Source organism: Thermobia domestica, chromosome 2, assembly GCF_964235325.1.
Source record: "Thermobia domestica chromosome 2, izTheDome1.hap1.1, whole genome shotgun sequence".
Taxonomy (NCBI): domain Eukaryota; kingdom Metazoa; phylum Arthropoda; class Insecta; order Zygentoma; family Lepismatidae; genus Thermobia; species Thermobia domestica.
In genome coordinates, this window is record NC_137455.1 from 84,388,042 (window position 1) to 84,402,786 (window position 14,745).

At 36.9% G+C, this 14,745-nt stretch overlaps 1 protein-coding gene across 1 annotated transcript; it reads right to left on the minus strand.

The window, feature by feature from the left end:
* Positions 1-7: 7 nt before the first annotated feature.
* LOC145679092 (uncharacterized) lies at positions 8-14,118 on the minus strand. Its single transcript, XM_081749687.1, has 2 exons — positions 12,486-14,118; positions 8-15 (listed from the first exon to the last, which is right to left on the minus strand). The coding sequence occupies exons 1-2, from the start codon at positions 14,116-14,118 to the stop codon at positions 8-10; spliced, it is 1,641 nt and encodes a 546-aa protein (XP_081605813.1).
* Between the last annotated feature and the right edge of the window lie 627 nt (positions 14,119-14,745).

Here is a 14,745-nt window from a genome sequence, read left to right on the forward strand (position 1 = left end):
CTGTATATTAAAAACCTGAAAGAACATGAAATTGATAATAATTAAGGTAAGTTCAGACATAAGGAACGTAAAACTAGGAAACAGATTCTGGTATCATTCTTCGAGACACGTAATTGCATAACTTTTAAATTAATTTATAAAATTTCGTAACTTGTAAATATCTACAAGAAGCCCATTGTTTTGACATACTCTGGAATACAAGATTAACAGTGTAGCCAACCCAACACATGTTGTTAAAATGACATTACCTCAGATTATTCCGTATTTCAAATCTAGATCTGAAACTAAAATTTAAAATAGCATTTATCTCTTAGTGTTGCAAACTAATGACGCCAAAGTATAATAAACATTCAAATTTTGGAGTGAGTCTAAAACAGTCATAACACAAGTGAGACGGAGAATTCAATTTTCAGTCCCTTTTTAACTTTGTTTCTATTTGCTAGTAATATGCTACATTATGGTCATAGTACGTGAAACTAAGATAGTTCAATGTGTATTGACACATTCTTCTCACTTGTTACTGGTATAGAAGCCCCAAAATTTAGATATTTATAATATATCGTCCTCACTTTATCAACACTGAATAATGATATAGTGTGTTTAAGATTTACATTTGAATATGTAAGTACATGATGTAGTGCCGATAAAAAGAAATAAGTTTGTTGGGTTAGCAACATTTTGTCTTATACAGTGAAACCTGTCTGTTGGCCACCATCGGTTCCATTGGAAAGTGGCGAACTTACAGAAAATAAGTGTTATTGGTTTATTTTTAGAATAGGATTCCTTTTTGATACATATGCACGTCCTAATTTTGTTGTTGTATAGTACAGTCTACTTCTGTTAGTGAGCAAAAGATGTTTTGAGAAAATCTTAAGGAAATTCATATCCCAAAACCTCTGCTACCGTTCGCCAAGCCGTCAGATACCAATAGTTGACAATTGACTTTGTTAGTTTAACCTTGAATTTTCCGGAATTACGAAAGTTCCCCACTGATGAAAGGAGCAGCTGTTTCTTGAATTCCTGTACGTGCGTTTTCTTACATCTTCTTTCATCATCCTTTATCAGGGTATTGTTCTGCCCATTGACCTCCAAAAACAAATCGTGGGAATCCATGCTTCTTTGTCTCCAGTCACAAATACAGAACATCTGCCTCTCATATGGAAATACAAAAGAGTTAAGAAAAATAACAAAGGTATTGTATTTTGCGTGACCAAGATACGCAGGTAAATTTATCACAGGGTAAACATTGCTCAATGCGGCCAACTTACAGAGTAATAAGTAACGAGTAGCTTATGGAAAAATGCATGCAAGTTCAAGACTAACCAGGTCAAGATTAGCAGGTGGCCAAGTTGACAAGTTTTACTGTAGTTATCTGTCGATATTTGCATGTTACGAAGTTCCATCGAAATTTATTATTAGTTTACAAGGTGTGTCCCATGGATATGCCATTTAGACGAAAATAGACGTATGACTAATGAAAGTGAATGATTGAATTTTTTGTGCCTTCCGACCGGGAATTGAACCTGGGAGCACATGCACCAAAGACGCGCTAGCAGTTACTTTAGTGGGAGGAGTATACAGTAAAAGTTCAGAAATGGTAGTATGGGTGATCTACTAAGAAAAAAGTTCATATGAACATGGATCAGATTTTGAACAAAACTTCAGATATGAGCGGAAATAATGCCGCTACAAAGATGAATCTGTGCTTCGTGTTTTGAGTAAATAATTTATTGAAGTATGTAGGAGCTATGTAATAGCTGGTAGGTAGTCATATTCTTTGACAATCACATAATAGTTTCCACGCTTATATCTGTTAAAATGATGGTCGATCCATTAGGAATGTCTTATACCGAGTATCAAAGTTGTTCAGTAAGTGGCAGCACATGTCAAATCGTCACACCTATAGCGTTGAGGTGCAATTTTGTTTAGCTGCTGTTGCACGAATGAAAGGTATGAAGACATGGTGGTTTGTTTCTAATCTTTCCTGCCTTTGTCATCTTTAAAAGGTTATAGTATGAGTGATTGTAAGAAATTAAGTACATGTGAATATTGTTTCTTATTTTGAGTGATATCTAGTAGAAAAACCCAAACGAAATCAGTAGTAACATGTAAAATACGGAAATGTAATGGTACATGTGTAAGTACGTACTAGAAGGGTCATGCTAATACTAATTGTTGCATTAATGTATGGTGTAGCAGTAATTAGTACGTAAGTAATTAATCAAATAATTAATGGTGAAGAATAGTGTTATCACGTGCTGGTTTGGTTAGTAGACAGGAAAAAATGTTAGAAAGCACCTAGCAGATCACAGCAAATGTTCAAAAATGCTGCGATCAGCATAAATGAATATCTGAGAGCGTTGGACATCTTACTTTGTACTATCGAGCTCCCGATGATCGCGGATTGACAGCAGCATTCATAATGTGAAATTGCATCTCTTCCCTTGTATGCACCCTTTTCCAGTGTTTTATATCTACCCGCATAAAGAGAAACGAGGGGCGGCTACGGTCAGGAAACGGAGACATTAACCGGACTACTACGTCCCATCATAAGGATAGATGGCATTCAGATATTAAACTGTCATAAGCCAGTGCTCCGTCATGCTGCAAGATAGGTTCCACCTTGTGCAACATCGTCCAATTCATCCGCCAAATCATATAATGCATGAAAGATAAGGGTTTCAACAAGAACGTTACCAACCATGTTCCACAACACGTTCATGGAAAATACTCCTTGGTAACTTGCGGCAAGTTTTCCGAACACAAGTGTATATATTACAGCTATTATTCGCTGTTGACTAAATGTCGACATACCAGTGAATAAAACGTATGGCACTTGTATTACATTGTGTAGTAACAAATGACAAAATTGAAGACAAAAAGCATAGCAGAATGTTAGTGCTATACTGGTTGGTGGTGAAATGGATACAAATTGTCCACCACACAGGTACGTGGAATACCCAGATGTGTTGACATTCTTGTGGGACTTGCGGTATTATTTCGTTGTACCAAGATAATTACGCATATTTCTCTTCAATATTAGCGTAAAATAATTCTATATGGCAAAAATACTTTTTTAGTTTCTTTCACTACCAACGCCGTTAAACGGCATAACCTAATAGAGGTGCAGGTTCTTTACAGAGATTGTTCAGCCTACGTTTGGCCGATTTCGTTTCTTCCCCTCCCGGGCAGAATAGACTCAACCGACCTGGCTCGTGGCGTCCTGCAGTGTTGTGCAGTGGCTTCCTAGGAACGGAGTTATTTTTCCGCGCGGACGACAATAACGCATAATTTTCGCAGTATTTTCAGGAGCAGATCATGCGGCCGATCTACGAGCATGAGAATCCAACAATGTACGGAAATGACGCCAATCTGGTGCGCATTTACATGGACAAGGCTTCATCACATACCTCACGATCGTCCCTCGCATTCTACAGGGAGATGGAGGAGGCAAGTGGTATACAGGTGATACCTTTCAGTGAGGTAACCTGTTAACTCTCCAGATGCAAGTCCTATTGAGTATTATGATTTGGATTGCTGAAGCGAGCTTTGGGAAAACAGCGTGTGATAACTGTGGAAGGACTTTGGAAAGCTGTGCAAAGAGAATGGGAAAAGATTCCCCTCTGTTCTTCAGAGAAGCCTATTACGGTGGAAATTACGTTGTCGGGCCCTTGTTACGAACCAAGGGAAACACGTCGAGCACTTAGGGAAAGTACCCTGCACGATTGATATTTGGTTTAATGTCCCTTTCAGCAGCAAGGCGATATGAGACGTGGACCTACTTACGTGGAATCCGAAGCACGTGAGCTCCCGCCGGGAACAAGTACTCTGCTCGTTAGTTGGTAAAGAAGCACTCCTTGACCCATGACTTTCGGGATCATCCATGTACATCATGACCAATATACGAGTCGAGATACAATGCATATTTGTCAAAAGATAGCTGGGATTTGGTGCTATACACAGAAAAAGCCAGGACATGAAAGGGTCATGCAGAGGACATGAAATGGAAGTTACCACGAATGAAGTTCTGATCACATGAGTAAGGCCTATATCCACACCGACATTACAGATCTTTGTCAAGTTGTCAGTGACGATTAAGGAGATCCTAGAGGATCAAGACTGGTGATCCCTCTGTAATTAGCCTTCCGAGCACTCAGAGAAGCATGTTCGATTGGATGAAGATCTGAGGAACATTTTGTTTAGCCAATCTAGACGATTGATGTCCTTAACCTTCATTGGTTCTAACTGGGGTGTTCGTTGTCATCAAAGTTAGGACATAACAGCATCACTGAAAAGGCAAGCATATCACTTGAGGTCTCTAATAAAAATTGCTTTCTCTAGTAACGAATCCTGTGTTTACGAGGTTCAGCGGTAGTTTTTTTTTTTTTTTCATTCATTCCTATCCATACCATAATTTGAGAGCGCTATACTTGTCAGGTGTAGATGATGCTGTTCCCTAAGGGGGGCGCGGTGGCTCAGTGGTAGAGCGTTCACCTCTGGTGCTTGGGATCCCGGGTTCGATCCCAGCCCCCGCCAAGTGAACTTTGTGGTGGACAAACACCGTGCTCGTGGGTTTTCTCGGGGTTCTCCCGTTTCCTCCCACTTTCTTCATTCCACCATTTCACTCTCATCATCACCGTCTCCTTTAGCCTAACCGGCATAACCGTGGGACGTAAAACTTAAAGATGATGCTGTTCCCATTCAACATTCTGTAGTTTCTACAATCACTTGTTGCTCAAAACACTTCATCTGAGAACACAATTGAAGTATATACCTTAGTTCCAGATATTCCCTACACTAGTTGCAATTACGCACAACGGTAGATAATAAAACACGCCACTGTCTCTCGGGAGTAAAAGCCGAAATTGTAAAATTGTTCCGGGGATATATAAGTAGTACAAGCAAACTCATAACTTTGGAGTGGCAGATCGATACCTTTTTGCCAACTGGCTTATGTACCAATTCTTTCGAACTGTTGTACACCTTTCATGGTTCCATCACCTCTTGGTTCCGGCAAATTACTTCACTCACGCAAACTCCTGTGGTACTGTGACCTGATTCTAATTTATCAACAACTTCCATTCTGTATCGCAGTATTGTACTAACCTCGATGGTACTTCATTGACTATCTCGTAAGTACCAATTTCACTGTCCGTCTGATAGCAATTTTCAGCGTGCTTCTGTTGAGGAATGTCGGGTCAATAGTTCCCTCTACTGTTATAACAAAATGCATAGCTGTATGAACAAAAGTTGTGGGCCAGTATGTGTTCGTTCCCTACATATTGCCACCTAATGTAATATTGAAATATAGACTTTATGTACACCAGGGAATACGAGATTCATGGAATAAGACCAGTCATCCTATGCGAGATTTTAAAATTCGGTCATTTTTATTAAAATTGTACAAGACACTGAACCCCTTTATAATCTGGAAATGTTATTTTCATGGAAATTTTGCACGTTCAACTTAATTGTTACAAGCTAACAGTTTCAAACATGCATTTTGAGTGTGTGTGTGAGTGAGCGTAATTAGGATTTAAGGACCTCTTTTGTTCCTCACAAGAACAAAATCTCTGTAGTGAGTTAGGGTAGGGACATGCCGAAGATACGTCGCGATCGAGGTCGAGGTTTAAGTTGCGGTCGTTACCTCGATGTCTAGATCTTGATGAAGGGCGCACATAGCGAGGTGGTCACACCCTCGCTGGTAAGTACTGTTTGAGAAGAAACCTTGCTGTGACGCGTGTGAAATTATCCCGTGCGTTTTGTTCAGTTGATTTTGTACATTCAAGCGTTGCTAAACCATGTACTCCAGTGACAATGAATATGATTCTGTCTACAATTACAAAATGGTGGTTACTTTCAAAACGTTATAGTGCTCACTCTATTAATAAGAGGAGACAAGATTTGGGCGAATATCATAATTTATTTCCGGAACTGAAACAGCATCCGATAAGTTTCATGAATATATAAGAATGTCTATTGAAACTTTCGACTACATTTTAAATAAAATTAAGCAGAACAGAAAAAGAGAACTACAATAATCACCACACGGATCCAATCTTGGCCGAAAAGACTTGTTTTAACAATCAGGTAAGTAGATTTCTTACAAATTTTATGCTAAACCTGTTTATATCTCTAAGGAAAAGAAAAAAGACTGCAGCCTTTTTTAATGACTGACAAAACGTTTCTATAACTAGAGGAAAATACATAAACTGCATGTGGGAGGTAATGATAAGAAAATAAAATTTTTAAAAAAATTCCCTCATCGTAAAGTAAAACACTGATATAAGATCCACCAGTAAACGCATTCCTGTCGTAAATAGTACATGTTGAATGTTGATTACCAGATGAACCAGAAGGGACAATTTCTGTATTGGTTGTTGATTGGTTCTAACCCTCACTGTAGTTCCTTGCTTAGTATCTTCTGGAAATGAAAGTTCATACAATGTTTGCTGAACCTTCATTCGAAACAGTATGTCTAGAACAATTGCTGGAAATAAGTTTGTAAATCACGGTCTCCAATGACAGACCTAACATTCTCCTTATTCCAACATCTTTTTTTTTTTCTTTCTAGGAAGATCCTGCTTGTCACACTGAGTATGCATTGAAATTGAAACAAACACGAAAAAGTTTCAGCCTGGTCGGGATTCGAACCCGGGTGTACCGAATAGAAGTTTAATGAGTTAACCACTCACCTACCGCGCCACTTCATGTTCTACCCAAACTAATACCTAGTTAAAATCGTTTCATGGAAAAATATAAACAAGATACTACCTAGTAATGCTTGTGTGTCACAATGACTTACTCGATATTTCCTTGTTTAACTGAAAAACAAGTTATGTAGACGTTCCTCAATGAGGAAAATATCACGGAACGTTCAAGTTGAGGCAACGTCAACGATTTCAGGAATGGTCCCGATTTACATTAAATTTCTTCTTGACCACAACTTCTAATTTCAAAAGGGAAGACAGCAGATATTATTTCCTCATTCTTTGAATTGTATCAACACGTGTAGAAATAGTTCTAAGTTTGTTTCTTAAGTACTAGTTTATTTTCTTATATTCATATAAGAAATTTGTGCTAAATTGAGCCGGTGGCACTAGTGATCTCGGGCGTTCGGCTTCTGACCATAAGGCGCAATTCACTAGGGGTAAGAATTCCTCTGAAGAGCACGGTCGGAATTTTAGCTCAGTATTTGTGTTCGTGTCCCTGTAGTGTTTAGAATACGTCGAAAGGACATGAGGTGCCAGTGGCGAACAATATTTCAGTTGGGGCGATTTGTTTTAAAACAATTGTGAAAGGAAACTCCCTTTGCAGCTACCTGAGTTCAAATCCCGTCGTGGCGATTATTAATTTTTCTGTATGGGAAGATAACGTTGATGCAATTGGTATTGTAATGTTATTCTATTATTATTATTACCACAGAATATAAGAAAAAATAACACAGTCGAAGGTATCCATAGGAACAGAAAAGATATACAGTATGTCAGATGTTTCTTAGGTTTACACATGGACTCAATATTATTATTACGTTTATGGATTTACTGGTTCAATTATTTTATGACAAGAAATGGAATATAAATATTTGTTAGCTGATAACAGTAATGCATTTTGTTTCGCCCTTCTCTGTAGAAAGGTAAGGTGGCATTTTAAGAAGGATCATTCTCGTGATTGAGTTGTAAGGTCGATAACTATTTGCAATTTGTGCACAGCTAGGAATAATTCCTTGGAACTCACTTTTGGCCCATACTACAGCAGTAAGGACGTGTTTAGCCCTTATGTATTCATCAATTGAAGCGCTTAGAGGATAAAGGTGCTATGTAACAAATTGATTTCGGAAAAATTGACTCACGATTTTGTCCGTTAACATATCGCCTTTATCGTTTCTAAATATCTGCACTCAGACGAGGACTCACTAAATAATGTGTTACGTAGCATGGATAATATATAACACCTGCATGAACCGCCAGAATCCAACGTTTCATAAAATGTAACACAGTCTAAGCGTTTCAATTCTTATCCAAACACGTTACTTCCCAGACAATTACGAATGAAGTTGATACGGATGACTTAATTTTGTGTTGTTGGCATTTCACCTGTAAGCAAGTCGTCTTAACTCTTAGACCCAGAGAAATTGAATATTTTTCATGTTAGTATACAGTTGAAGAATCAATATTGCAAATTATAAAAATTTCCTTAATTGCCACAGCCGGAATCGAACCCGCGACTCCAATATAAATAACGCATAAGCCACTATAAGACATCACCGTTCTGGGAAAAGAAAAAAAACGTGCAGTGAATTCAGTAATTACGTACCCTTACGATTAAAGTGTAATAATGCTGAAACTTTCTTATTTCAGTCATGATAAAATAGTAGTTATGCAGAAGGAATAGTCCAGAGAATACAACTTTAAATTTACAACTCATATGTACGTATGATCTCCGGCCGTGATTTTTCACGGCACGGTGTTGGATAGATACTTATATTGATTGGAATCTGGTGTTTCAGGGCACTGGATTATTTTTTTTTCAAGTTAACTAATTTAAGGAACCTTCCTCAGTATCTTGTTTCCTATTTTTACGCGTTTTACTCGCTTTTAAAGTTTGTTCCAGTAACTTTAAGAACAGGCAAAAACACATTAAGGAGAGTAAAAATTACAAGCACTATTCGCACGTTCTTCCCTTGGCTGAAGTAAAATAATAACATATGGTGGACATGCAATTTTTGGTCTTCTGTGTTGTCAAATCCAGAGTTGGAGCGGGTCAGTGTCAAATGGATAGTTTTCTGAGTGGGTCGTTGGTCAACACCATGTGACCCATGACCGACTCCGCTCACTGCATTGTAGACAGCGTATTTTCAGCCTCGACCCTAGCCATAGAAACTGAAAACACGTTTCTGGTTGCAGCTTGCGATTTACCAAGCCTGGAGTATATATTGTGTATTTTAGTACTAATAGAAGAAAATTGTCACTATTGGAATTTTAGAAGCAGTTGAGGTTAAATTTATATCATGGCAGTCAAGACGGAACAAAACGAGCCCTACGGGGCTTCTAACCCGCTGCTCTTCCTCCTCCTACTATTATTAGTACTACTACTTATACTGTGGATTCGTACAGCAAAACTGCACACGTAACATAATCACTTTTTTGAGTATTATTTTCATCTTATTTTAATGAAAAAAAGTGTTGAAAATTTATAAAATAAAAAAATTCCTTGGCCCGTGTTTGAACCGACGCCAGAAGCAATTCTAATTGCTAGCCCATTCCGCTAGTACGCTCAGCGACGAAGACCACCAGTAACAGGCACTTGATTTTTGCTATATTTATGCTACATGGCGAGAAAGTGATAACTCCAACTAACCAGAACCGCATAATTAGGTCCTATGAGTAGGGTCGAGCGTAATTAAAAAATATGCTTCTGAACAGTGACCAATTTTTCTACGTTTTACTTTCATTTCCTTTTTTTCATTTCTTTCTGTTTACTTACCTGTGATGAGTAAGTGAAAATACTAGGCATTTTTGGATATTGATATTTGTCGTAATAATAGCAATAGGATGTATACTACTACCTGTGTTGCGAGACACGCAGCCTCGAAGCTGAGGAGCTAACTACTGGAAACAACACATTTTTGAATCACTGTAATATATAAATTATATGAAAAATTGAATGTAACTATGTGTGCCTAATAATCACAGCCAAAATGCAGTCAAATGAAATGAATTTTGGTATATAGTTAAGCCTTAATCCAACCTGGGATGTTACCATATTGCTTTCATTATAATATGCTAAGGGATAGTGGAGGTCCGAATTCTGGCAAACAAAATGAATATCTCACAAGCCGTTAAACTTACGGAGCTGAAATTCAGTATATTAACTATTGAAAGTGAACAGAATGTCTCCTACCATTTTTTAAAATTCTCCTTTATGGGGAGGGGCGACAGTTTCTATATATGTTAAATTGATAATGGGTTAGTTTGTAAAAATAATCGAAAACAATCGATATTGAGAAAACAAGTTGAGAAACAGAAAATAAAGTGCTTCGCATCACATCCATATATGCTTACCATGCCCTTTCTACTATAGTAATTGCTGAAGCTTGTTTATTATATTGATTATACTATGCTGATTGACCGATTACAGCACAGGTCAATCAACCCATAAAGTGAGAAAAAGACTAAATTTGTAATGCACGCTTCTATACGTTGGTCTACTTACCTTGATTTGGGACTTTAAATTTCATCCGTTTTTCCACTGAAAAGTATCGATAATTCAAGGAAATAATTAGACCATGATAACTCAATTGAAATTCATCGTAATTTTACCCATGACAAACACTTCATCATTTTATATCGTAAAGGTCAGATCCGCCGTTATTGTAACATAGCGGTGCTTGAGCGATTGACCGTAGAAATTCAAAATAATTAGAATTTCACCTGGTTTTATTACTCTTTAGTTGGTAGAGAAGAGGTCGTGGATCATGTGTCAGAGTTGGTGATTTGGTGGGTCAGTACGGTAGGTCGTGTGTAGTTTTCATTGACCCACGCTATCTGGTCAAATTAAAACCAAACCAATAATTGTTGAAAAAATATAATTTGTCACTGTTCCCTCAATGATTTGCGTTGACGGACATGAAAATTATTCGCATAGATAAAATCCCTCAAGGGGACCATCAAAAGCAATTGTTGATAAACTACAATTCTTTTACGATTTGCGTACAAATACGGGGGCCGGATACAGTGGCGGTGGTTGGACGATAAAAGTGGGGGGGCAAGACATGATCTGAACAATTGTATATCAATGTTAGATTTCCTGGTTGTTTCTAACACTGATGAAAAGTTGTATAACTAATAGGATACTATTTTTTTCACTTAAAATGCCGTATATCGTATTTCTATTTTATTAAGTAAATTTATAAGAGCAATACAGGGAGGTATTAGCCCTTTATACTCTTAAACAAGGAAAGTGCAAGAAGAGATTTGAGTTCTTGCACATGAACATCTTAAAATTCTGTCTGGAAAATTGTGTGATCAGATTATTTAATAAATTTGCAAAACAAATAAATAGAAGGGATAATATTAATCATAGTAATGAATAATGACGCTTGTTTTGCAGAAGTTATATTTAAACTGGGAATTAATGAACAACTTATACTTGCCATTAAATGAATTATTTTACTCTTAGAAAATGAAATACAGTAAGTACTGGAAGCATATGCTATGACATTTAAAGAAATATGCAATTGCAATATTAATTGCTTTGAATTGCAATTAAAACTCAATTCCTGTAGCTTTCATAACTCCACGGGAGGATAAATAACCATAATGAATAAACTCCATGACTCTGGATAAGTAGAGTAACAAATAAAACACAGTTCTGACCAGAGCAGAATGAAATATATTAAAAACTATACTTACAATGTTACAGTTTCAAGGACCTAACGTCCTCTTCATCAGACACAAGCACTGAAAAAAGACATGTGACAGCAGATCTTATATACATGAGAAAGTGAAAGGCCACGCCCCTTCTTCTCGCTCATTGGTCGGAGGGAACCAATGAGGATAAAGTTACTTACGCGCAAACAGAAAAATATAATGAGCCCTTTCACTTTTTCTAACAGTTCCTTAATGAGATGACATACAAAGAAAGTAAATAACAAATAGAAAATATTAAATAAGAAAAAAATAAATATATATATATATATATAACTAAATATATAAATATATAAATTTAAATAATTAAATAAATAAATATTAATAGGCTATATGCACTTTTCTTGTTCCTTTTCTATCACATCCAACAATTTCTCCCATTGCTCGTGTATATTCATACCGCTTGTCCAATTCATTAGGTTCTCCTCTTGTTCTCTCTTTATTCTTCTAGCCTCTTTCCACTTTCTAATAATCTTCCTCTTCTCTCTCTCTAAACCCCTAGCTCCCTCCCAGTCTATTTTATGTCCCGTTTCCTTCACATGTTTGTATATAGCATTATTATCCCTTTTCAGTCTAACATCATCCTTATGTTGTTTTAATCTGTCCATAAGCCTTTTCCCCGTCTCCCCTATGTATTTCATGTCACACTCACTACACTTCACTTCATATATCACTCCTTCTTCCTGCTCCTCTATATGATTTTCCTTCCTTTTCCTTTTCTTATGCACTTCAACAAAGTTTCTCCTCCTTTTCTATAAGTCTTCACACCACCTTTTCTTAATAACTTCTTCAGCACTTCGGTCTTTTCACCTATGCTCTGAATGCCGTACCACTTCTTGTCTTCCTCTTCTTTCCTATCTATATTATCTTCTTTTCTCTTTCTCCTAAACTGCTCTATCCTATATCCATTATTGTTCAATTGTTTGTAGAATTTTTCCAAATCTTTTTTCTTTCCCTCTTCCTCGCTGTTGATGTTTTCTATCTTCCTTTCCATGTTCCTAATGAAATTCTTCTTAGTTGCTTTGTCTACATCACTTCTCCAGTGGCAATAAATACCTGCCCAACACGGTTTCTGATACCAACTAGTAGTCACTTTCTCACCTTGCTTCTCTATCTTCATATCCATGAAATTGATAGAGTTATTTTCTTCAACTTCTAATTCTAACCTTATGCCTTTCTCGTGGTCTTCTATACTTTCAACATATTTCTCCAGTTGATTTCTATTCCCTGTCCATATGCCTAAACAATCATCAACATACCTGCAAAAGAACAGTAACTTTCCTCCTGCTTGTTCTGTCACTTTTTTCTCCCACTTGTTCATTACTATTTCCGCTAGAACTGGACTCAGCTTGGATCCAATGCTTAAACCTTCTTTTATCTTCACTAGTCTTTCTCCAATTATGCAATAGCTATTTTCCCACAAAGTCTTAAGCGCTCTTATAACTTTCTCTTTTTTCCACTGACTTATAACTTTCCCTTCCATCTCCTCTTCTATTGCCTTTATGACATAATCCCTTCTTATACTGGTGAACATGGCTTTAACATCTACACTAAACATTAACACCTTCTCCTGATTCCACTTAATCTCATCTATCCTCTTCCTCAATTCTTCCGTGTTCTTCACTCTGCATGTCTTTTGTCCTTGTCTGATTTCGTCCATTATCTCTCTTAATTTCTCCTCTAGTGGTTCAAAATAGTTACCTCTGCAGTCCAGTACTGGTCTTAGCTTCACGTCCTTCTTATGTATTTTCGGAAAACCTTTCATGACAGGAATCCTTCCTTTTTCGTTGATCATCTTTTTAATCCCCGCCTTTTTCCCTTCTTGTACTATCTTTTTCAACACTTCATCTTTCATGTCCTTGTTACCGACTTCCTCATATGTCTGATCACATAACTCCTCTAGCTTCTCCTGGTACCATCCTTTCTCCATTACCACCAACGCGCCTCCTTTGTCCGCCTGTTCCACTACGATATCCTTTCTTTTCCTTAATCTTTTCAGTCCTTCCTTCTCTTCTTTCCTTAAGTTACTCTCCTTCTTGTTCATATTCTGCCTAACAATCGACAATGCTTTTTCCCTTATTCTCTCTCTCTCGTCCTTATCTTTTATGTCTACAATGGCTTGTTCTACTGTGTACACCAATTCCTTCTTATCCACTTCTTCCTCTTTAACCTTAAATTTATGTCCTAGACTTAAGCACTTCTCCTCTTCTTCCGATAAAACTATGTCACCTATCACTACCACTCTGTTCCTATTATCCTTTTCTTCTCTCCAACCTAACAATCTTACTTTGTTGGCTAATCTGGTATTAACTTTTTCTTCAAAACTCCTTTCCCATTCTCTTAGATCTCTTATCACTGCTTCTCTCATAAAAATACTAACACCGTCCTTTATATGTTCCATAAGTTGGTTAGACACTTCCTCACTTGTTTTCACTTCCTTACTTCTTTTCCTTATGACGTCCCAGATAACTTCTTTTTCAATTTTCTTAATTAGTTTCTTGAACCTCACTGATTCACACACTAATCCTTTCTTTCTCACCCGTAGACCTTTTGGAGTAATTCCCTCTTCCAGACACCTCCTCAAGAACTTGATCTGCTGCAGATACGAGATTTCCTTCCTCCTTTTGTCTTTCCACGTGTTAATCCTCCTTTTCAGACTGGGAAGTAGATCATAATGAACAAACTCCATGGCTCTGGATAAGTAGAGTAACAAATAAAACACAGTTCTGACCAGAGCAGAATGAAATATATTAAAAACTATACTTACAATGTTACAGTTTCAAGGACCTAACGTCCTCTTCATCAGACACAAGCACTGAGAAAAGACATGTGACAGCAGATCTTATATACATGAGAAAGTGAAAGGCCACGCCCCTTCTTCTCGCTCATTGGTCGGAGGGAACCAATGAGGATAAAGTTACTTACGCGCAAACAGAAAAATATAATGAGCCCTTTCACTTTTTCTAACAGTTCCTTAATGAGATGACATACAAAAGTAAATAACAAATAGAAAATATTAAATAAGAAAATTATATATATATATATATATATATATATATATATATATATATATATATATATATATATATATATAACTAAATATATAAATATATAAATTTAAATAATTAAATAAATAAATATTAATAGCCTATATGCACTTTTCTTGTTCCTTTTCTATCACATCCAACAATTTCTCCCATTGCTCGTGTATATTCATACCGCTTGTCCAATTCATTAGGTTCTCCTCTTGTTCTCTCTTTATTCTTCTAGCCTCTTTCCACTTTCTAACAATCTTCCTCTTCTCTCTCTCTAAACC

Bases quoted from the DNA above. Each gene is read 5' to 3' on its own strand.
- LOC145679092 (XM_081749687.1), bottom strand. From the start codon at position 14,118: ATGGAGTTTGTTCATTATGATCTACTTCCCAGTCTGAAAAGGAGGATT.